The sequence below is a fragment of the Pseudorasbora parva genome, chromosome 7 (genome assembly GCF_024679245.1).
Source record: "Pseudorasbora parva isolate DD20220531a chromosome 7, ASM2467924v1, whole genome shotgun sequence".
In the NCBI taxonomy this organism is placed as follows: domain Eukaryota; kingdom Metazoa; phylum Chordata; class Actinopteri; order Cypriniformes; family Gobionidae; genus Pseudorasbora; species Pseudorasbora parva.
Window position 1 is genome coordinate 42,827,565 of NC_090178.1, and position 22,081 is coordinate 42,849,645.

At 42.6% G+C, this 22,081-nt stretch overlaps 1 protein-coding gene across 1 annotated transcript in view; it reads left to right on the forward strand.

Annotated features, from left to right (window-relative positions):
* The first annotated feature begins 11,895 nt into the window (after positions 1-11,895).
* The window catches only part of rprd2b (regulation of nuclear pre-mRNA domain containing 2b), a 52,347-nt gene continuing 42,161 nt past the window's right edge, over positions 11,896-22,081 (forward strand). Inside the window, exon 1 of the mRNA XM_067449256.1 lies at positions 11,896-12,323. Within this exon, the coding sequence (XP_067305357.1) occupies positions 12,122-12,323 (202 nt within the window). The 5' untranslated portion in view covers positions 11,896-12,121. The remainder of the gene's footprint in view (positions 12,324-22,081) is intronic.

Here is a 22,081-nt window from a genome sequence, read left to right on the forward strand (position 1 = left end):
CTGCGGAATTTGCCTAATGCAAGTCCGCCCCACAGCATGGATATAAACGGCGTTGCATAGCAGTCACGCATTTATGTTACCTGCTGAGGAGCCGAGGCCCGCCGTCTCCGTTCCCTTCCTTCAGGGAACGAGGGTTACATATGTAACCAAGACGTTCCCTTTCAGTCAGTACACTACGAGTTACGTCGGTACTGACGAAATGGGGGTCCAGTCTAATCATGCCACAGCGCTGTCTTCCAGCATCGTGGGCTGATCTGAGCCGGGGTCTCAGGATAACAGTGAGAGTTAGCCGGCCCGAATTCCAGGCACACTTCGTCAACCGATAATGGCTGCAGGTCCCCTACCCTCTTGATCGATGCCAGAGCAACAAGGGGCGCTGTCTTCAACGACAGGAACTTAAGCTCCGCTGTTTGCAGAGGCTCAAAGGGAGCTATACGCAGGGCAGTTAGGACCACTTCGAGGTCCCAAGAGGGTACCTGTAGGGGGCGAGGTGGATTTAACCCTCTAGCCCCCGTGAGGAACCAGGTCGTGCTGTCCCACCGTTCTTGCTTCCAGCAGGTCATGGTGAGCAGCTATTGCCGCCACGTAGACCTTGAGGGTGGAGGGAGACAGCCTTCTCTCCAACCCTTCCTGGAGGAAGGAGAGCACGGACCCAATCGGGCATTTGGTGGGATCTTCTCCTCGAGAAGCACACCAGGCGACGAAGAGGTTCCACTTCGAAGCGTAGGCCCGTCTTGTGGACGAGGCCCTTGCTGAAGTGATAGTGGCGACCACCGGTGGTGGTAGGCCACTCAAACCTTCCGCGTCCCGTCCAGGAGCCACACGTGGAGGTTCCAGAGGTCGGGACGCGGGTGCCATATGGTGCCCCCTCTCGGAGAAAGGAGGTCCTTCCTCAGAGGAATAGGCCAAGGAGGTGCTGTCACAAGGCGTATGAGTTCGGAGAACCAGGTCCGGCCGGGCCAATACGGGGGGACCATGAGGAATTGCTCCTTGTCCTCCCTGATCTTGCACAGGAGCTGTGCGAGAAGGCTCACTGGGGGAAACACATACTTGCTCAGGCCCTGCGGCCAGCTGTGCGCTAGTGCATCCGTGCCGAGGGTCCCCTAGGTCAGGGAATAGTACCAGCGGCAATGGGAGGAGTGGTGGGAGGCAAACAGATCTATCTGTGCGTCGCCAGACTGGTCCCATATCAGCTGAACTGCTTGGGGATGGAGTCGTCATTCCCCCGGTAGAGGCTGGAACCGTGACAGCTCATCGGCCGCACGGTTCAGTTCTCCGGGGACATAAATGGCACGAAGTGACCACAGATGCTTCTGACTCCATAACAAGAGGTGGCGGGCGAGTTGCGACATGCGGCGGGAGCGTAGACCACCTTGACGGTTGATGTACGCTACTGTCTCCGTGTTGTCTGAACGGACCAGTACGTGCCTGTGCTTGAGCAGGGCTCGAAAGCGGTGCAGGGCAAGACGTATGGCCAGCAACTCGAGGCAATTGATATGCCACACACGCTGGGGCTCTTTCCAGGCCCCAGGAATTCCTCTAAGGGAATTCCCACCCGTAGAAACTGGAGGTTCCTCCACAGGGTGAAGGTTTGGCGACAGGATGGGGTCACTTGGACCTGGAATGTGCCCCATTGCCATGCCCACCTCGGGACTTGGTCGCAAAGCCAGTGCTGAAGTGGTCTCATAAGGAGCAACCCGAGCGGCGTTACTGCGGCTGCGGATGCCATATGCCCCAGGAGCCTCTGAAAAAATTTCAGTGGGACCACATTCCTGCGTTTCGATCTGACGAAGGCAAGCCAGCAAAGACTGCGCGCGCGCTTGTAAGCTGCGCGGACATGGCGACTGAGTCAATCTCCATTCCAAGAAAAGAGATTCTCTGCATTGGGCAGAGTTTGCTCTTTTCCCAGTTGACCCGAAGGCCCAGACGGGCAAGATGGTAGAGAACCAAGTCCCTGTGTTCGCAAACCTGCTGTCGCGAGTGGCTGAGGATCAGCCAGTCGTCGAGATAATTCAGGATGCGAACCCCGAGTTGCCTGAGTGGCACTAGGGCTGCCTCGACGACCTTCATAAAGATGTGAGGCAACAGGGCCAGACCGAATGGGATTATGGCATACTGGTATGCTCTCCCCTTGAAGGCAAACCGAAGAAATGGTCTGTGTCAAGGAAGAATGGAGACATGAAAGTATGCGTCCTTCAGGTCGATCGCTGCAAACCAATTGCGTGGACGAACGCATTCGAAAATGCGTTTGGCTGTCAACATCTTGAAGGTAAGCCTGTGTAGGGTTCGGTTCAAGATGCGCAGGTCCAGGATTGGCCGTAACTCACCGCCTTTCTTGGGTACAATGAAGTAAGGGTTGTAAAAGCCGGACTTCATCTTGGCCGGAGGGATGATCTCGATGGCACCCTTTGCCAGTAGGGTGTCGATCTCCGCACGCAGGACAGGGGCATTGCCACCCACCAGTGTATAGCGGACTCCCCGAAAGGGGGGAGGAGATCGTGCGAACTGAATCGCATAGCCGAGCCTGATGGTGCGGGCGAGCCAGTTGGACAGCTTGGGGAGCTCTAGCCAAGCCCCCAAAAACTGAACCAAGGGGATCATGCGAGCCACAGCGCGGGTGGGCCGTCCCCAGATACCAATAATCGAGCCTTGAGCGCTTGGGCAATGGAGGAGGATTCCACTCGAGTCCGATGTTTTCCGCTACCCGGGCTAGCATGGCCGTTAGCTCTGGATCAGACTCGGGCAATGCTGGCACTCCCGAGGAAGGCAACACAGCTGAATCCTCAATTCCAGAGGAATCAAACCCGCCTTGAGATGCGGCTTCCGCCGGCGCCCCTAATGAGACACTGGGCCCAGGCCGGGAAACACCAGCGCCTTCATCCGGAAGCACCACGGGCAGTGTTGCGGAGGGGGGTGCGGCACGAGGCACGTGCGGCGGGTTGTTCCACATCGTTACCCTCAGATCACCCGTGGAGACATCAGATTAGGTTGTGGTAGAGGGGGCTCTCCCTCCAGCACGGAGTTCACCGAGTCTCGATCTCAACACTGAGATGGTCATATTCCCGCAGTGGGAACATGACGCATCCATGAACGCCCGCTCAGCATGCACTAAGCCGAAGCAAACCAAGCAGCGCTCATGCCTGTCAAACGGACTAACAACCCGACCACACCCAGGAACGGAGCACGGGTGAGACATCTTTAAAAAGACGTGCCACGTGCAGCTCTTTTTGTGAGGAGTTTTTACTCAAGCTGAGTGCTGAGACGCCCACTCTCAGACCACTGCACAGATCGACAGGAAAGCGGAACCTGCTGGAATGCGCCATCACACCAACACTCAGGGGAGATACTCGTCTTGAAGAGAAGATCACTAAGGTAGGCAAGTTTAAACTCAGCTCCGAAGCAGAAACATAAATGCGTGACTGCTAGGCAACGCCGTTTATACCCACGCTGTGGGGCGGGCCTGCATTACGGCCGTTTCACACCGCAAGCGCGAGCGGCGCGTGAGCAGCGCATATTTTTTTCGGCGCCCATTTTAATCAATGAGTGCATTCACACCGGGAGCAGGAGCAGCGCATGAGCGTCAAGCAGGAGCGTCGCGTGAGCAGCAGTGAAGCGGGGGTTTCGGCTGCGAGCCTATTTTTGCTGCGCTGCTGACGCTTCTGACGCTCAATTAAAGTGAAAGCACACTTTTAAAGGACAAAATAAATGTAATTTCACACAAAAAGTGCCTAAATAAATGCACACAGGAAGCATGTAGTGTATTTGAACAATAACTGGAGTATGTCAGAAAAGAAAACGAAGAATAAAAAATATCTGTGGAAGATTTTAGCAATTTAAACTTGTTTTGATTATTCAGTTTGGGTGAAAGTATGGTTATGATTATAAAAAATAAAGTAAACTAGCCAGAAAATATAACAAACTTTCGTTTAGTTTAGTATTTAATACTCAGACAGGTATAGGCTCTTAGTCTGCAGCTGAAGTCACGGTGTAAAGTGAAAGCACACTTTTGATGGACAAAAAAAATATAATATCACAAAAGCGTTCAAAATGCACACAAGAAGCACATGTGGTGTGTTTAACAATAACTGGAGTATGTAATTAAAGAAAACGAAGAATAAAAATCATCTGTAGAAGATTTACCCATTTAAACTTGTTTTAATTATTCAGTTTGGGTGAAAGTATTATAAAAAGTAAACTAGCCAGAAAATATAATAATTTATTTTAGTTAAGTATTTAATACTCAAGACAGGTATAGGCTCTATCATTGTGGGAGCCGCTGCTGTGACGCTGCACCAACGCTTCCAGTGTGAATACTCTCGCGCGTCTGCAGCTGCAGTCACGGTGTAGTTACTCTAAAGTGCTGCTCACACTTGCGGTGTGAAACAGGCATTAGGCAAATTCCGCAGACCCATGACATTTCCATGTCATTGGATCGTTTTGATTGAGATTGAAGGCAGCTGGTTTTTTAAGCAAAACCCCAATTTCGTCAGTACTGACATAACTCGTAGTGTACTGACTGAAAGGGAACTGCCAATCCTCGAGTGGCACCAGCTCATAAAATAAAGACGGGTAAACGAAACAAAAAAGAAAGCTGACGATGATAAAAAGGACAAAAAGAAAGAATTAGAGCCCGAAATAAAACGAGGGTAAACACCAGAGCGGCTTTTCTGAGGTGGAGGGAGCAATCATTACATGTCCTAAAAAGGATTTAAAACCGATGCAGATTAGCCACATTTCTGCTTGACAAGTAAGTCCCTGTAAATCCCTGCTTGATTTGTTTCATTCCTCGAAGTCGCTGTGGGTATGAATTCCTCATCGGAGTCCTTTGTGTCAGTACTCAAGTCGCATTACATACAGATAAAATGTCATGCACTGTGCAAAGCAACTATTGAAACCTACTAATTCACCGGGTTGTCATGTTGCTGAAATAATGTACTAGCAAACCTTACTTAGCATTACATATCGATAGAATAATTACTTGCATACTGTAACGTTTGTTTCTGTTATATTATCTTACTAGCTATGTATTACTTATAGAAATAGTGCAACGTCATATAGTTACATTACATGCATTGCAAAATATGTAATGACTTGAGGACCAAGTTTTTAGTCAAATTATGGGCAGGCAATAGTCAAAGTAAACCATATTTCGACCATACCAATGACTGTGCCATAACTGTTTATCTGCCGTCATAGGTGGGCCTGTGCGGTCACGGTTGAGATGGGGGAGGAGCTGTGGAGGGAGGGCTGTATCACAGCAGAGAGCAAGGGGGAGTGACCTGTGAGTTGTGCTTGTACACATTTTCAATAGTCAACGTTTTCTAAAAACTCCCTACTACAGCTTTAAATTTCATTGTGTTGTGCATAGAGCTGGACAATAAAATGATAACGATAATTATCATAATAAAACGATAACAACAGTTTGATAAAGTAGCGATATAATGCTGCGCATGCATATTGCAGACCGGGCTTCTGGGTGCTGCACGCGCTGTTGTTTACAGTCATAATGACTTGGAGGATCGGAGTGAAGTGGAGCGAGAAAAATGAGAGAGAGTGAAGAAAACTCAGAGCTCACGACCAGCTCAGAGGATACAGAAATTGTTGACAAGTTAATTCGCTCAACTTCAGTGGTTTGGAGATATTTTGGCGATCCCATCCGACATAAAACAGCGACGTACGTGGACTGCTTTTCATAGGTTCACCACATGGAATTTAATTATTAAATGATCGTGCTTCTTCGAAGTTCTTCCATTCTCTCCTTCGAAGCCCAACACAGCGGTAAATCTACATTAACTTACTGGTTGTAGCGCTATCCTATTGCGTGTAGAGGGAGTTTAAAAGACAACCGTTTATCCCGCCCCTCGGATTGAGCACTGCCAATAGTGAGTTTCCAGACCAAACATCTTGATGTGGGTCTGGCTTGTCAGGCTATTTTTCAGCGGCACTGGCCAAAACGTGATTGGTTGGAGCGAGAATGTGCTACAATTGGTCAACACGATATTATCGTCTCTAATTCAGCACATCTGTTTACCCACACTTAACCGAGAAAACCCTTATTATTAAACATGTTAAATGCTTTATTTCCCCTTTTCTAATATTTTCTCAATTTTTATTGAAAATAAATGCATTTCCGATCTGATATGTCATGGGAAAAGGGAGTAGAGCGAGTGTGGCAAAAGTCCGATTCGAACCTCTGAACGATTTGCGTCAAAACTTGATGACATGCATCTTACCCCTAGTCTATAGCCACAGTTAATAACTCTGCAGAGGAATTTCTGTAATTTTGTCTGGCTGAATCAATAATTTAGTAAACTGCACTTTTTCGATCTAGACATGGAGCATAATAAACATGCAACTTGTTCATTATCGTTATCTGTGAAACTGTTGATTTCTATGGCAGATAAAAATATAGTCTTTTTATTAGACTATTGGTATTAACTGGTTTAACTGGTCTTTTTTTGGTATATGCAAGGGATGGCCTCAAACTCACCATAATGCAGGACATTTTTCACCAGCCGCTATTGGGACCCACCCACTTTTTATTTGTTTCCGACACCCATGGAGGAAGACAACAACAAATGCAGAGCAAGCGATTCACAAATTAATGCAGCTTATGCAAAGCAGAGTTGTGTGTTTGTATAAAATATATGTGTGGATTTTTTTGTTATTGACAAATGTCATTTTATTTATTTGTGAGTGAATCTAATTAATTACTCCTGCATTTATGGATCTCATTCTATTTATTTGTGAATTTATTTATTTTTTGTGAATCACTTTACTTTTATTCGTGGATAACTATATATTTGTTTAGAATAATGCAACAATTCTACCCCCATTTTTAATTTACATTTTTAATTTAACCTTTATTTTACCAGGGAAGTCCCATTGAGTTACAATAACTTTTCTCCCAGGGAGTCCTGGCCAAGACCCATAAGTAGTTAGCTAACTTGTTTCTAAGGGTGCGTTCAACTGTCGTTCAGTTAGTTTGGTTCGTTTGGTCTGGACAAAAAAACAAAAACAAAAAACTGCTAATAATGGGCAACACGGGTCCTTTGATGAGAAGAACCAGGTATACTTTTTGTGCGTTTTTTTTAGCATTTTTGAAACATGCTCGTCGGACAAATATTGATGAGGCACTTCATTGTTGCTCTACGTTTGCCCTCTAACGTTAAAGTTATTCATTTTGGATACACCGATCTTTCTGCGTCGTCAAATCAGCTGACTATGCGTCGCATCTTGTGACATTATGTCCGGTTTTTGGTCCGTTTACATGTCTTTGGTCTGTGTTGCGTTCATATATCAATCGAACCTCACCAAAGTTCGTTTGGAAGCAGAACGAGACCCATCTTTTTAGCGGTCTCGGTCCGCACCAGGGTTTGGATGTCAGGGTTCACATATGTTCAAATGAACCGCACTAAACGAGCAATCACACGAGGGTCCGTTTTAATCGAACCAAACATGACAAGTGTGAACGCACCCTAAAATAAAGTTCCTGGATGCGGTGTACTAGCTTTTACACATGCTTTTTGTTATCTAAAGTTAAATGTTACTAAATTCAACATGACAGCGATAAAATTTGAGCTAAGCATATTGAGTATTTATCATCTCTAATAATGGCTCGCTATGTATAACATTGTAACTGTTTGCTAAGTAATGTTATGTTAGCTATATTAGGCAGCTACTAGTGATACATGCTTCATGAAAACATAAACCAAAACAATGTATAATCAAAATGAAAGATTACCTGTCCAGCAGAAATACAGCCATCAAGGAGTCGCTTTTTAGCCCCTTGAGGTCCCTCAGTTCTCGCCATTGTTGGAAAGCCACGCCAATATTTACTCACGTTTAATTTCATTGTTTATCAAAATACTTTTTCTGCATTGTCTTTTCTTGTACTGTCTTCCTTTGAGAGAAGAGGACACAGAGTATAGGAATAGATGGATACAGATGATTTGCTGTGGCGACCCCTGAAGGGAACAGCCGGAAGTAAAAAAAGAAGAAGACTCATCACAGATTCAATGATTAAAGTGCTTAATTGTTTACATTCTTCAGTGGTTCAGGAATGTCACGTTTTTTCTTCTCTGGGCTGTTGTTGGGCACAGGTGCTCCCTGAAGAGAATAGGCATACAGCATTTGCGGAAGCATGTCCTGTCACAGCAGCTCTGGGATCTTTAGTTGTTGCCTCTTTGAAATCTGTTTAGGCAAGGGTCTTCGATGTGGAGACTTGTGGGGCATAGGTGTTTCTATGGGCAGGTATAGTTGCTCCCTGTTCAAAAGAGGCCATTTGCAGATGTTTAATCAGATGTTCAGAGATCCTAGATTTTTCCTTTTTTGGGGACAGCAGCAGGCACAGGTGTTCCTTGCAAGGACCTTGCAGCAATAGGTGGTTCCTGCGGCTTTTTCTGGCTCTGCTTTCTTCACTGATCCCTAGTCATAATTGATGTACCTGGGAAGCTGGAGTCCATGGCCTTCTCAGAAGCATCACTGAAGACCTGGGATGGATTGAGTTTCCCTATCTCAGAACTAACAAGCACAGGTGCTCCCTGTTGGACCTTTTTAGTGGACTTGTCAGACATAGGTGTTCCCTGTGTCATCTTCTCACTCCACTGCTTCTTGGTTTTCAGTGTTGCATCCAAGAATAATGAGTCTGGGGTCTTCTCAGATGCATAACTGAAGAACAGAGATGTGGGGCATGAAGTTTGTCCTTCCTCCACAAATCCACACCACTGCCATGAGGTAGGGTCCCCATAAGCCTTCTCCTCAGATATAGGGTCGGGAACCGCCGCTATGGCCCACCACCATGGCAGCAAAGGCCATAATGAGCTCATCTGATTGTTCAGGAGTCAGGTATATCCTCACTGAAGTGGTGGCTTAGATGGGCCTGGAATGGTCAGCCCCATAACAGCCTCTTGTGGATGGATGGCTCCTACCTGTATGCGGGTAATCGGCTACAACTCAGAGACTGCCACAATTTTTCCCTGAGCTACACAAGGAGCTTAGACGGACATGGTGCTCTCCTCATTCAGCTTGAGCCCAACCCACCTCCTCTCTGAGGTCAAAGGGGAGAAAGAATGCGGGTATACCTGGTTGCTTCCTGACGAAAAGGCCATTGCATCCCACCAGTCTCCGTCACATGGATGGAAGTCCAATCCACCCCTCCTCTCCAAGCCATGTTGCAATATAACCCACATGAAAGTGAAAGCTGCCATGGTGGCAGGACATACTGTATAGGCCCTGCAAACCCTCACTGTCAAGTTCAGTCCCTGAACTAGGAGGGCCCTGACTTGGAGTCCTTGCCTAAGCTGTGTATGCTGGTGGACCACACCCTTCGTGCTGCTAAGAAGGTCACCCAACCCCATGGACAAGGGGTGTGTGGTGGTGCTACAGCTTCATCTTTGGCTCACCTTGATGCTGACAGGTTGCCACTGCTCGACATTTAAGTTTGTAAAGAGAAATGTTTGTGTGTTGTGTTGCCACATGTGAATGTTTTAATAAATGTAAAACCAAACATAACTGAATATCAATATCTCCTTTTCATCCTCAATTTCTTTTGCATAGCATAAGCAAAAAAAAAACACTATGTTTTGCAGAGCATGAGCTCTGTGCAGTTCAGTAAGAATGACAAGAACTTTCCCGTGCTCCAAGCCATGAACGAGTCTTCTGCTTAGTCTATGTTGAGCAGCGCGTTGCTGGCATCCCCACCCACAAAAGTCTCCGCTTCAACCCATCAGACTACCTGAGTGCATGGGCTGCGCTACCAGTGATGTCAGACTGTTCCCAATACCATAGGGAATGGCTGCACACTTTGCGCCCTGTTTCAACAGTGTGATCACATCAGAGGTGTCAGAGAAAAGCATTAGTTTGCTTTGAGCAGAAATTCAGCCTTGGAGGGAGAATCGTATGTACACCTGATGCATATGTGAATAGAACTAGCTTCTTTCGCTTGTCAGAGCAGCTTCATCTGCTACGGGGCGTAAAGAAAGGCTATCTAGTGTCAATGCAAAGGCTTTTTGCACTGGATTATGAAGGCCGACTAGCCTGACAAGCCAGACCCACATCAAGATGTTTAGTCTGAAAACTCACCATAGACAGGGCTCAATCCGAGGGGCGGGATAAACAGTTGTCTTTCAAACTCCCTCTGTACGTGATAGGATAGCACTACAACCAACCAGAGCAACGAAGGTGAAACAGAGCTTGTTGATAGATTAAACATTCACTGTACCTGGTCGGCTTAACTCCGAACACATCTTCCCTTTTTAAGAATGACTTCAGTGCCGTTCTTTGTTCTTTTCTCAGAGAAAAGCTTAACTCAAGTCTTTGTGGTCAAAGCTGATTCGAAAGACCGCCGCCGTTCGCCAGTTTCTGTGTTTACTAGAAGCACGCAAACGCAACTCGGCCGTCGTCATTATGGCCCCGCCCGCCGACTCTATACACGATGTGATTGGGCCGTCCAGAGTTAGGGTAATACAGCACAGAAGGGTATTGAGAGTTCCTAGACGACACTTGCGGGCAGATTAAATTTGCTGCCGCAAGGGTGCATCTAGATTTCTATGCTAAAGGCCGACTGCTTAGCTTTTGCTTCTCAGGAGGCAAGAGGCTTTCTCAGGAGGCAGAGTTTGGCTGCATAACGGGCTTGATCTAAAGGTATGGACATTTGCTTAGCAGCAGGATGGTCCTAGCAGATAAATGATCTCGAAATTCCTTCTTTTGTGCTACATGTTTTGTCTGGGCTAAGCTCTTTATGTGCTTAAGAAAAAAACGTTCACCTCACGGCTCACTTTGTGTATAATAACAAGGGTCCAGCCCCTCTTTTGAGAGAAGTAGGGGAAATGAGACATTGCGTAAGCTGCAGTGTAAAAAATGTCAAAGTGTTAGTTGTATGCTATTGCTCAGTCAAAAAAATCAACTTGAGTGCCATAGGCTATTGCAGGTGCAATAGCGTGATTTAATCAGGCATTTTAGAGAAATGGAGTTTCCCTCAACGCGTCAGCTATTGATGCAATGTCTTGTACCCACCTCTCAGGGAACCATGGTTATGTGAGTAAACCGAGTCGTTTTCGGATCACTGTTTCAAGAGGGTTAACAGCTGTTGTTAGGGCTAACTCTAAATAACAGCTGGTAACCCTCTTGAAATATTTAACCTAATTTGGGCCCTAACTTAGGGCCCAGCTAACAGGGAATGTTCTCAGAAATTAGGCTAACGATCTGGCAGTTATGTAACATTAATAGAATGTACAAAACTTTACTGAAATGTTTGGTTTGTCTTACTTTTTTTGTTTGTTTGTTTAAGAGAACGTTCAAAAAGAATAATTCCCATTTTTTCAATGGCATCCACTGTAAAAAGCTGTATAAAGCAGATCACTTAAAATTTTCCACAGCTCGATCATGCTGTCCAAAATAAAGACACCAGGGCTTAAATTATGTTCATCAGGCATTTTAGGAGACACGACAAGTGAATAGGGAAATAAATGACATGTCAATATTTCTATAAAATATTAGATTTTTTAATAAAAATGTTGCCAACTATTACTCCCATTATTACACTTCTTTTTTCATGACATGATGTTCCAAGAACACATTAATATGCAAATTAGAGACGGTGTATAGAAAAATTGCATTCAATGGGAAAACCCATGGTCATTTTATCCAAATATTGCATAAATTAAAATTCATTTTCCATTATATCTTTCATAACATAGATGATAATCATCTTTAAACAAGTTATTTTTATCCTGTAACCTAAAAATTGTCTGGTGAATGGAAAAAAATCACATTGTTTTTGCCTATGTCATTTTATTTTTTTAAACAACCAGTCCTGGTGTCCTGCACTTTACGAGGACATACCATATGAATATAACTTTTCAAAAAACAAAAACATTTGTTTCTTATGCTCTAAATGTAATGACTTGAAAAAATACTAAATTTAAAAATAAGGTTAAACAGCCTACAACGCAGTCTGAAGAGATGTGTCTCCCTGAATAAGGGCATCAAAAGCAGGATCATGCTACTTCACACAGTGCTGCCCTCTGCTGGTGTCTGTAAATGTGCAGCGGCGCCCTCTGCTGGTACAGCGTGATTAAATCCTCCATGCGTCACTGTTTGCACTGGCAGTGAAGGGAAGATGGCGGCTGGACCCGGAGCGGCCAGCAGTGGTCACAGCGGTGGCCGCGGTTCGTCTGTCGCTTTGGAGTCATCGCTGGACCGGCGATTTCAAGGAGTCAGCAATACGATGGAGTCCATCCAGGGATTGTCCTCGTGGTGCATCGAGAATAAGAAACACCACAGCCTCGTCGTGCGCTGCTGGATGAAGTGGCTGAAGAAATGTGAGTTGCTAATGTTGCTAATGAACACACAAACACACACACACGCGCACAGAACTAACGGATCTGAATGCAAACCTCGTCCCGACGACAATGCATTTTGTGTTTCGATGCACAGCGTTTGAGAAATGTCAGAGTTTGACGTGAACGCGCTGGCGTGTCTCGCGTGCACACTGAGATGAATGTTGACTTCACACTAAAGCTCAGTGCTGCATATCGCTCTGCAGGCCTGGGCATTTAAAACAGAAAGTTTGAGGCACTTCAACGGCTTATCAGAGTTTAAATCCATTGTGCATGAACAGATGTGGTGCAAAGTCAATAGAGTAACGTTAACAGATGCGTCAGCTGGTCAGTGTGTGGACTTCAGATGTGTCAGTGTGGGTTGGGTTTGAAATTTGAATGCATTGTGAAGGGAGTGTGAAGATGTCTTGTGCTAGTACTTCCCTTGCGAATCTTCCCACTGTTGTGTGCTTGTCACTGACTATATAATGATATAAACCACTAGCTATAGGCCACTGTCCTGCATTCAGTGTTTGGACATTTAAATAATCCTGAAGTTATGTTTTAAAAGTTGACCCAGAGCACTAAAAAAATATGCAGATTTTGTTGTGTACTTTACTATTTGCACATTTAACATGCACTACTTATCATGCAATAGTGATACTAGTCAGGTATCATGACTTTATGAATATCTTATTCATACATTTTGGTTAATGTAACATAAATACGCTTTTGTTGGTTTTACACCACTTTATTTCAATGTTAAAATGAATTGGATGTAGAAATTTAATCTTGTAATTGATTTGGATTATTATTGTGTAATGTTTTTCAGTACAGTGATCTGCACTTTTACAGAAGAAAAGTATATCTGCAACTTTTCTGCTATGGCTGGTGTTTGGATTGTGTGTGTCTGATCGACAGATAGTGGCACTGCACACTTATGTTGTTAATGTTGTGGTTATTTTAGCAAACAGTTTGCTTCAGCATTGTTTAACAGCATTAAGTTAAAGAGAACTTTTTTTAGACACTTACACTGGCTATTGCTTTCTCCATGCTATAAATAAACTTTTGAATGAATGGCGTGGGTTCCTATTTACTGCATCTCTGTTCTAGGGTGCTGTAAATATACGGTGACATTTTTGGCAAAAATGTATGGGCAAAAAAGGTCCATTGTCAATAGTGTAGCGAAGCACGCAAGTCTGAAGCCACTTTCAAAACAAGAGTTTTTTGTTGTTGTTGATCACATGCAAGTTTGCGAGACCAACTTAAACATGAGCGAAATCTGCATGGGGAACTTTGAGTTAGAGGACATCGAGTCGTTTTGGTGAAATGCTATTTGAGGACATGATTAAATTATGCAGCTGTGTGTGTATTTATGATGGTTCTAAAGCTGAGCTGACTTCTGAAATGTTGTTTAAGCTGAGAGAGCAGTGCTTCTACGCTCTGTCGTTTATGACCCTCAGACTGCAGATCTGGTGGCTCATCTCTATAGCCAGCAGTAGGGATGGGACGATACACTTAAACTCACGATACGATGCACCTCGATATGCCAGGGTTACGATACGATACGCCAAATCTGTGATTTTTTTTTTTTTTTTTTTTTTTTTTTTTTTTTTAACCACCAAAGTAATGTACTAAAACGAAAGGTAGGATTTTTCTCTTTTTTTGCATTTTGGTTCTATGTTGTTTTAAAAAAAGGAGAATTTTTAGAAGTTGAATAGCGATTAACTGCATGATTGTCATGAGTTAACTCGCGATTAATCGCAATTTAATCACACCTTTTTAGCAATTGTAAATGTATCTTAAATTAAGTTTAAATTAAGTTTTTAATATTCTAATCAACATAGGTATGGACAAATATGCATGCTTTATGCAAATGTACATTTATTATTAGTGAAACCATACTTATTCAATAATAATCAATACAGCATGAAGACTAGACATATCAAAGGTCATAGATATGTTTATCTAAGAAATTGTTCATGTCTCTTAAGCCTAAACTTAAAAATAATGAGTAAGTAGTGATTTCTCTCATTTTAACAATATAAAAGGGAGTTTTTACACTGGCAGTTTAATTCAGAACAGGGAAAAGTTCGTATGAAAAATTGTTAATGTGTACCAGTGAGCAAACCAGAACCACACCATACCTGGAGGAGGTCCATATTACACGAGTAGGAATATAGTGTGGCCCCTTTAAGAGATCCGCATTCCCTATTGAACTGCCGGTATTTTGCGTGTGCGTGCCGAACTGGGCCGCGATTCACGTGGACAATGTGAAGAACACGGACGACTCGGGAGCGCGCTTGTTCAGGAAAGTAACCTGTGCATTAGTTTTAGCCGATTGTAATGTATTTAGCTCAATAAAACACGTGTTCTGTAAGGGGTTATGGTGTTAATGATTTACCTCAGACATGAGAGAGTGAGCTGCAGTGCATCGCGCTCAGACTGCAGAGAATGTGCTCAGTGAAAAAACACACTTTTCTTTCTGGAGTCTTATAAAAGTTAAACAGAAAATATGGTAGCTTATGTAGGCAATAACTGCATTTTTGGTTTAGAATATTAATGCTAATGTCAACCCTTTTCTTTCCCTTTTAATGTTTGCTGTTGCATCGGGTCTGACTGCTCTCACTTTTTCCAACTATGCCTCAGATCAAACAGAAAATGCGCGCTGCGTTTTGTTATGTCTGCCCCACACACACACACACACACACACACACACACACACACACACACACACACACATATAATACACTAAATTATGTATATGCTACGCAAATCATGCAGCAGTGCCATCTATCTTTATTTCGCGATCCATTTTTTTCGACCTCGATGCGTTTCGTCACGTTTTGTATCGCAAAATTTTGTCAAGCGATATTTCGTCCCATCCCTAGCCAGCAGCAACTTTCAAATATGAACTTGACATTACAGTTGGCATGAAATCGTTGCTAGCTTATTGTGACACATTGAAATGGCGATTGAAGAGGAACATTTTATCAATCAATCAGTTGTTAATAGGATTGTGACAAGTGATCATTGTAATCCTAATCCTATGACACATCTAATCTTATATCAAAATGTCACAAATTTCAACAATATTAAGGATGCACAATATTATCGTAATGTCACCGAAATTAGCCAATATAGGCTAAATAAAACCATCTGTATCAGCTTGATATGAATAATTATGCTGTTATGTCTTGCTGATGAGGTGCTGATTATAGGGGTTATTATGCACCACTGATACAAGCGCATAGTTTGTTTGTCCTAAACATGAGCCACAGATACTTGTGCTGTCTGTCAGTTAAAGGTGTCATGAACTGGCTTTTTTATAAAAATGTTATACTGAGGTCAACTAATGGTTGACTAAAATCAACAACTTTTTGTGAAATAAACAGTTATGGAAATGTAGAGATTCAAGTTAAAGCTCCAATCTCCTCCCGAAGTTTCTCAAAAAATGTCCCGATAGTGCCTCAGTGACTACATCACTCAAAGAAGCTGTCTTGAACCAACATCAGCGTCATTTAAATGACAGAAACCACCTTTGGAAAAAATGTATTTGAAGTGTAATTTGATTTTAGTTTAGTTTGTTACCCTGTCTCATTAGAATACATGGCTTCCAGTCACATGGGGGCGATCGAGACGCTGTGACCAGACCAGATTTACTGACAAGATTTATGAATTTAGGCCATAGGGTTTAAGAGCTGCGGATCTTTTTATTTGGGTATGTCGTTTTCAGAGAATTCTAATAAAATAGGGCCTCAGGTTAAGAGGTTAAAATGGTGTTACGAGAGCCTAAGCGCACGCACAGAAGCCAGCTGTCACTGCGCGTGTACTAAACGGAATCTTTAGCGTCTTACTGCCTTTATTTTAAAGTGTCAAAAACACAAGTTTCACATGAACAGGTAGATTTGTTTTAAGTGAATGTAAACATCTGCATTATTAGCCTAATATAAGAATCAGTGGAGCCTTCACAGTAGGGATGTGCGGTATACCGGTACTGGAAAAATACCGGTATATATTTTATTTAAAACGGTACGATATGATTTGGCACATTTCGATATATGCTGCTTTTCCGAAGTTCACTGCTAGATAGCAGCGCTCTACACAAACTGACCCGAAACAACCGGCAAATGTGACAACAACATAGACGGACAAAATGGATAAAGCAGTTGAATCTCACTCAAGATGCCCAAAACGAATTAATAAAGAGAGGAGTAGAAGTGACATTTGTAATGACTTTGCTTATAAAACTGATGAAGAACCATCAAACCTAGCCAAGAAGCATCTGTCACTATCCTGACTTTAAGACTTCTGAAGAGATCGACAGGTCAGTGAACCATTCAAACCATCTCATTTAGACATTTAATTTCTTTTAACACTGATCAACGCACACACATAGCCTAACATAAGATCGAATATCACAATCTCCAGCGTTCGTTTCAACCAATGACATTTAAATCTCATTATATTTGCACGCGTACTATTGCACTATTTACATTCGCGTTAGACACAACCGCCTGTGTTTATGTGAATACTCACTAAAGACGGACATTTGTACATAATTCTGTGTATTTGACTGTTTAAGGAAACTTGATGTGTAATGTGCGAGCGTGACTAAGTGACAGGCGTGTGTGTGCGTGTGTGTGTGTGTGTGTGTGTGTGTGTCGTATGAGCTCATATCTCCTGTAACTTAACTGTTATTACGAAATGCTATAAAATCTCTTGCGTGTTCAAATTTTGAGAGATTTTTGCTGAAATTATTTCTCACAAGAAAGTTTTCAAATGACTGATTTGATGTGATAAGCTTCGCTGATTAATTTACTAATAAACATTTGTGGTAATTTCCCCACTTTATAAACTCAAAACTTGCATAATTGTTCTCATTCGCGTGCAATATACCGGCGCTAATATCAGACCGTGTGGTATCGATTTAATATCGGTACTTCGGTATTAGATTGTGGTACCGTACCGAAGCCAAAATTGTGGTATCGAGCCATCCCTACTTCACATTAAAGTATATATAGTTTTATTTTTTCATGTGATTATTCCATTCTGCTTTTAGACATAGCCTACCTATATTTTACCTGGAAAATTTAAAGCAGTTTATTTAATTGGCATATTTTTCTTTTATAATTGTATTGTATTGTTTATGTTTGTATGCTGATGTTATCATTGCCTTCTGCAATAAAATAAACATGAATCAAGGAAAACTATTCAAAATAAATGTTAGTTACAAAGGTGGATGTGTGATATAACTAGTGCAAGAATATGGAGTTTTGCAAAAAATAATTATATTTTTGCGTAAAAAGATAAACTACTTAATTCAACAACATTTGTAGTAATGCCATATACAAAATAATAGCCTAATCTTTACAAACAAATATCTTGGTTACTGAGGAACAAACGATGTAAGTAAATTGGATCAAATGTTGAAGGCCATAGGGTTAGCCATCAAACACTGAACTGGACTAGATCCAAAAAGCAACAGTCTGAAGGGTCTGAGACAGGGATGGAAATTAACTTTTTTTGTCCACCGGCCACTGTGGCTGGTGGATTTCAAAATCTACCAGCCACTCCATGTTTTTACCAGCCACTTTCTTGTTTTTAACCGACAATGTGTAACTGCATGTGAAAAATTAATATTACAAGCTCTACAATACTTAAGCAGTTTATTTAATCTCAAGTCTCAATGAAATACTGACATTTTCTCTATCTCTCTTATACACACACAAACCATGAACTGATATACATTTCATTAAATGAGTAGGGCTCTGTGCACTTTTTTTTTTACCTGGATGTGGCATTTGGATGATTCGTGGTCTTTTATGGCTGCCAGTTTTAGGTTTTTAGTCCCAACAATGAAACTATTAGTTTTGGCATCTTCTGAAGCGTGTTGACGACACACCGAGCAGAACATTGTCAGTAGGGATGCACAGAAATAAAAATTCTTGGCCGAAACCGAAACACCAAAAGAAATTATGCCAACTATTAGTACTATTGCATTTATGGCTAATGCTGTGACTGTGTAACTTTACTAAAAATCAAGGCATTGCGATTGCATAAATTAATATTAAAGTTTCAAATATTAATCAGTTACAAATTATGCAAATATTTATTTATCACATTGTAACAATCCACAGTATAAAATACAATTCAAACTAAAATGTTTAACTTGACCTCACTCGTGTACATTTAATAATAGCTAATGTACAGGCCTAATGGCTTGCAGAAAGGTACAGAAATTAAATAAAGTAATCAAATGTAAAATAACTGCATATTTTAACTGTTTAAATTAAAGATTAATACTTATTAAACTTACAAAAGCTATTCAAGAGCAGTGAGTGATGTCCTTTTGTTTGACATTAAACAGACAGCAGTAAAGGCTACTGCCCCTTTAAGACCTAGTGCAGGGATATGCTCTTCTTTCTTGACTGTATACCGTTCACTTGAGGCTAGGGATGGGTATCGTTAAGATTTTAACGGTATTACTACTCTTACCGATACTGCTTATCGGTCCGGTACTTTAACGGTATTCTTATCGGTACTTTTTGAGATTATATATATACACACACACACACACACAATTAACAAAAATACACATTATATAGGCCTATACAGTGCTTTAATTTCAGGAAGAATTCTAGTAAAATAACACTGCATAGTTTATCATAAATAGCCAAAATAATGCGTAATAAAGCTGAAGTTATTAATTCAAGAGCTGTGAGTGATTTTCTCTTTGCATTTGGTTGTTTAATTCGCAGTAATTCGTCAGCATGTTTATTAACACCACTGCCTCTTTAAGACAGATGTGCAGCTCTATAGGCGACTGATAGGCAGATGCACTACACTTTCTCCTGACTATATCCATAATAACTACGTCCATTTTAGACACAAACTAAAACTGTTAAACTGTTGTGTTTAAGAGACTCTCCAAGCCGGGATTTTGACATAGATTTTGTGTTCATTTGATCGTTTAGACGCGAGTGTGAAACCGAAAGTGTAATTTGCTCGTCTCGTTGCGGCTGTTTCGGAGTGCGCGCGCCGAATTGGGAACATCCTCTTGTGCACATTTTTGTGCTTAATCGCTCTTTTTATTATTAAAACGCATCCCACAATTTACCAACAGTAGCTAGACTGTATTTTACAACAATCTCTGATCGTGCTGATTCTGTCATTGCGTTTGAGTTTTGTGGAGAAATGACAGCGTAGGCTACTGCTGCAAAGGGAATTAGCCTAAGTTGCGCTAGACATAAATATTATTTTAATCTTTGGAAGCCAAAATCTAAAATAAAATCGGACTATCACAGATCTAAAGTGTAACCAGGCTATGTTTGACTGTTTAGTTCTGTCCTCTGTCGTTTTGCTCGTGGTCTCTCTCTTTCTCTCTCTCTCTTTCTCTCTCTCTTTCTCCACACGTGTATTTTCAAAAGTACCGACAGAAGAACCGATAACGTCCGAGCTTATCGATACAACGGTCTTTCAAAATTCACCCCCGGGGCCCGTTTAATACCGGTTTTCGGTACCCATCCCTACTTAAGGCATATTCATACTGTCTGCTAGGATACTCATCAAGATGGACATGTTGACATACTTTTTGTGTGAGTTTGTCCATTTAAGCGCAAGACTTACTTGAAAGAGAACTCAATATTTGCGCGCTGTGGGACGAGTGCGCGTTCTCGGATGATGCGCAGTGACGGATCTTCTTTCAGCGCGCGCAAGTTCGTATTCGCGTCTTCTGGTACTACATCCGGGTAATGACGGCGAAAACGACTGGTCATATTCGGACATACGGTCGCACTCGCATGCATTGAACAAAGTTTACAAAGAGGGGAAACAGTATGCTATTTTTTTTTACCCGCCACGGTGGCCGGTAGGTGAAGCGAGTTTACCCGCCACAACTCAAAATCACCCGCATTTGGCTGGTGGCGGGTGGTAATTTCCATCCCTGGTCTGAGACCACATTCCTACTAAAGTGGACCAAAAAGGATCCGAGTCCTCTTTAAGGTACAGGGATGGTGTGAACGTAAAGAGAACGTGGTCCTTTTTCACTTGGTTCACTTCTTGGTCCACTTAAAGGAGACTGAGTTTGGTTCTTTTAAAGAGGACCCAAGTGTGAAAACAAGGAGCTACTTGGTTACAAGAGGTCAGCCCTCTTGATAACTGACGTAACATTGACAACTTAAAGCTGTTATTGATGTTTGCATCGCAATATTTGACCTGAAGGGTAACCTTGACAGTTATTTTCGTCAAATACAGCTTGTTAGATCTAGCATTCTTCCTCCTTTAAATCAGAGAGAGAGAGAGAGATTTGTCCCTACGTGACTGTGTCTATCACGCTCTGACTTGGAACTACCTGTAGTGTGCATTAAATGTTTTTATTGCATACCTTCCAGCCAATCAGAATCCAATATTCAGACAGACCATGGCATAAATTACTTTAGTTGCTGTTAAATGAAAATATTATGTCATAGTTTTACTTAAGATTTCCAGTGAAAACACTAATAGCTTGTACCAAGGCTATTTTGCTTTCATTTGACTCGCGCTGTGTGTGACTATAATGCTGCCACCTTATAACAATAGATTTATTCATTACATTTTCTCTCATCAATAGCTAATTGAAAAAAGGATGGACAATGCCCTTCTTTTTGTTTGCACTAATAAATGCTAATAACCAAATAAAACTTTGTTCCACATTTTTTTTTTCTATATCATCATAAATATCGTTATCGCAAATATTCTTGCATTATGGGATTCGGTATTCATGCAGTGTATCCTGGTTGTATTCTGTTTCTGTTTAAGCTGTCAGTCTTCTGTTCACAATTATCATCATATCTGACTCGTATCTGTTTATTAGAGAGAAATCCGCTTGTCTTTGAGTGTGTTGATGTTAGTGCGGGGCAGGTGGTATAGTTTGACAGTGTTATGGTGTTGCCTATCTCTTATGTGGATTTCCAGGCAGAGACCCTCCATAACCTCCTTCAGCTATAGACAAGGTCCATTTAGAATTGTGTGCCTAAAGCACAAAGTATACCTTACTTTTTACACACACACTAGAGTCCGTGTACAGTGCATGTCATGTCAATGTAATCATCATAGTACTTTTCTCACAGTATGATTTTTCTGACTGCACGTATTCTGTAGGGCTGTGCGATATGATGATATATATCAGATGGACGAATGAAGAGGAGACAGAACGAGGTGGCTCCGAGAAGAAGTCTGTGTTTGTGGTGTCACAATCACAATGCAGCAGCACAGTAGCTCAATACAATGATACAGATCCGATGGTCTAAGGGTGTACTCACACTAGGCACGGTTGCCATGAACCGGGCCCGAGTACGATTGTCCCCCCTCCCCACTCCCCCGCTGGCCTGCACTCACATAGGAGGGTTTCAGCATTCGTGCCGGAGCCCGCTTACTTCATTATGGTGCGACGGTTTCGGGTTTCAGCATTCGTGTCGGAGCACGCTTACGTCATTATGGTGCGACGGTTTCGGGATAAACAGGAAGAGCGGCGCTCTGAACACAATGGAGTCCATCGCTCTGTTTTCTTTGTGGATAATTTTGTGTCGTTTGGTCCACGGTGGTCCACAGCCCTCTCACAGCGGGTTGTTAAACAGATGTGTCGCCTTAGTGGCGCGAAAATGTTCACGTAATCGTGCTGCTCGTATTATGAGGTTTGCAAGGTACCAGCTGAAGTGCAGCAAGGACTTTGCAGCTTTGATTACGGACTCCAGCACGGTTAGAGTCCAACTGATCCGTGC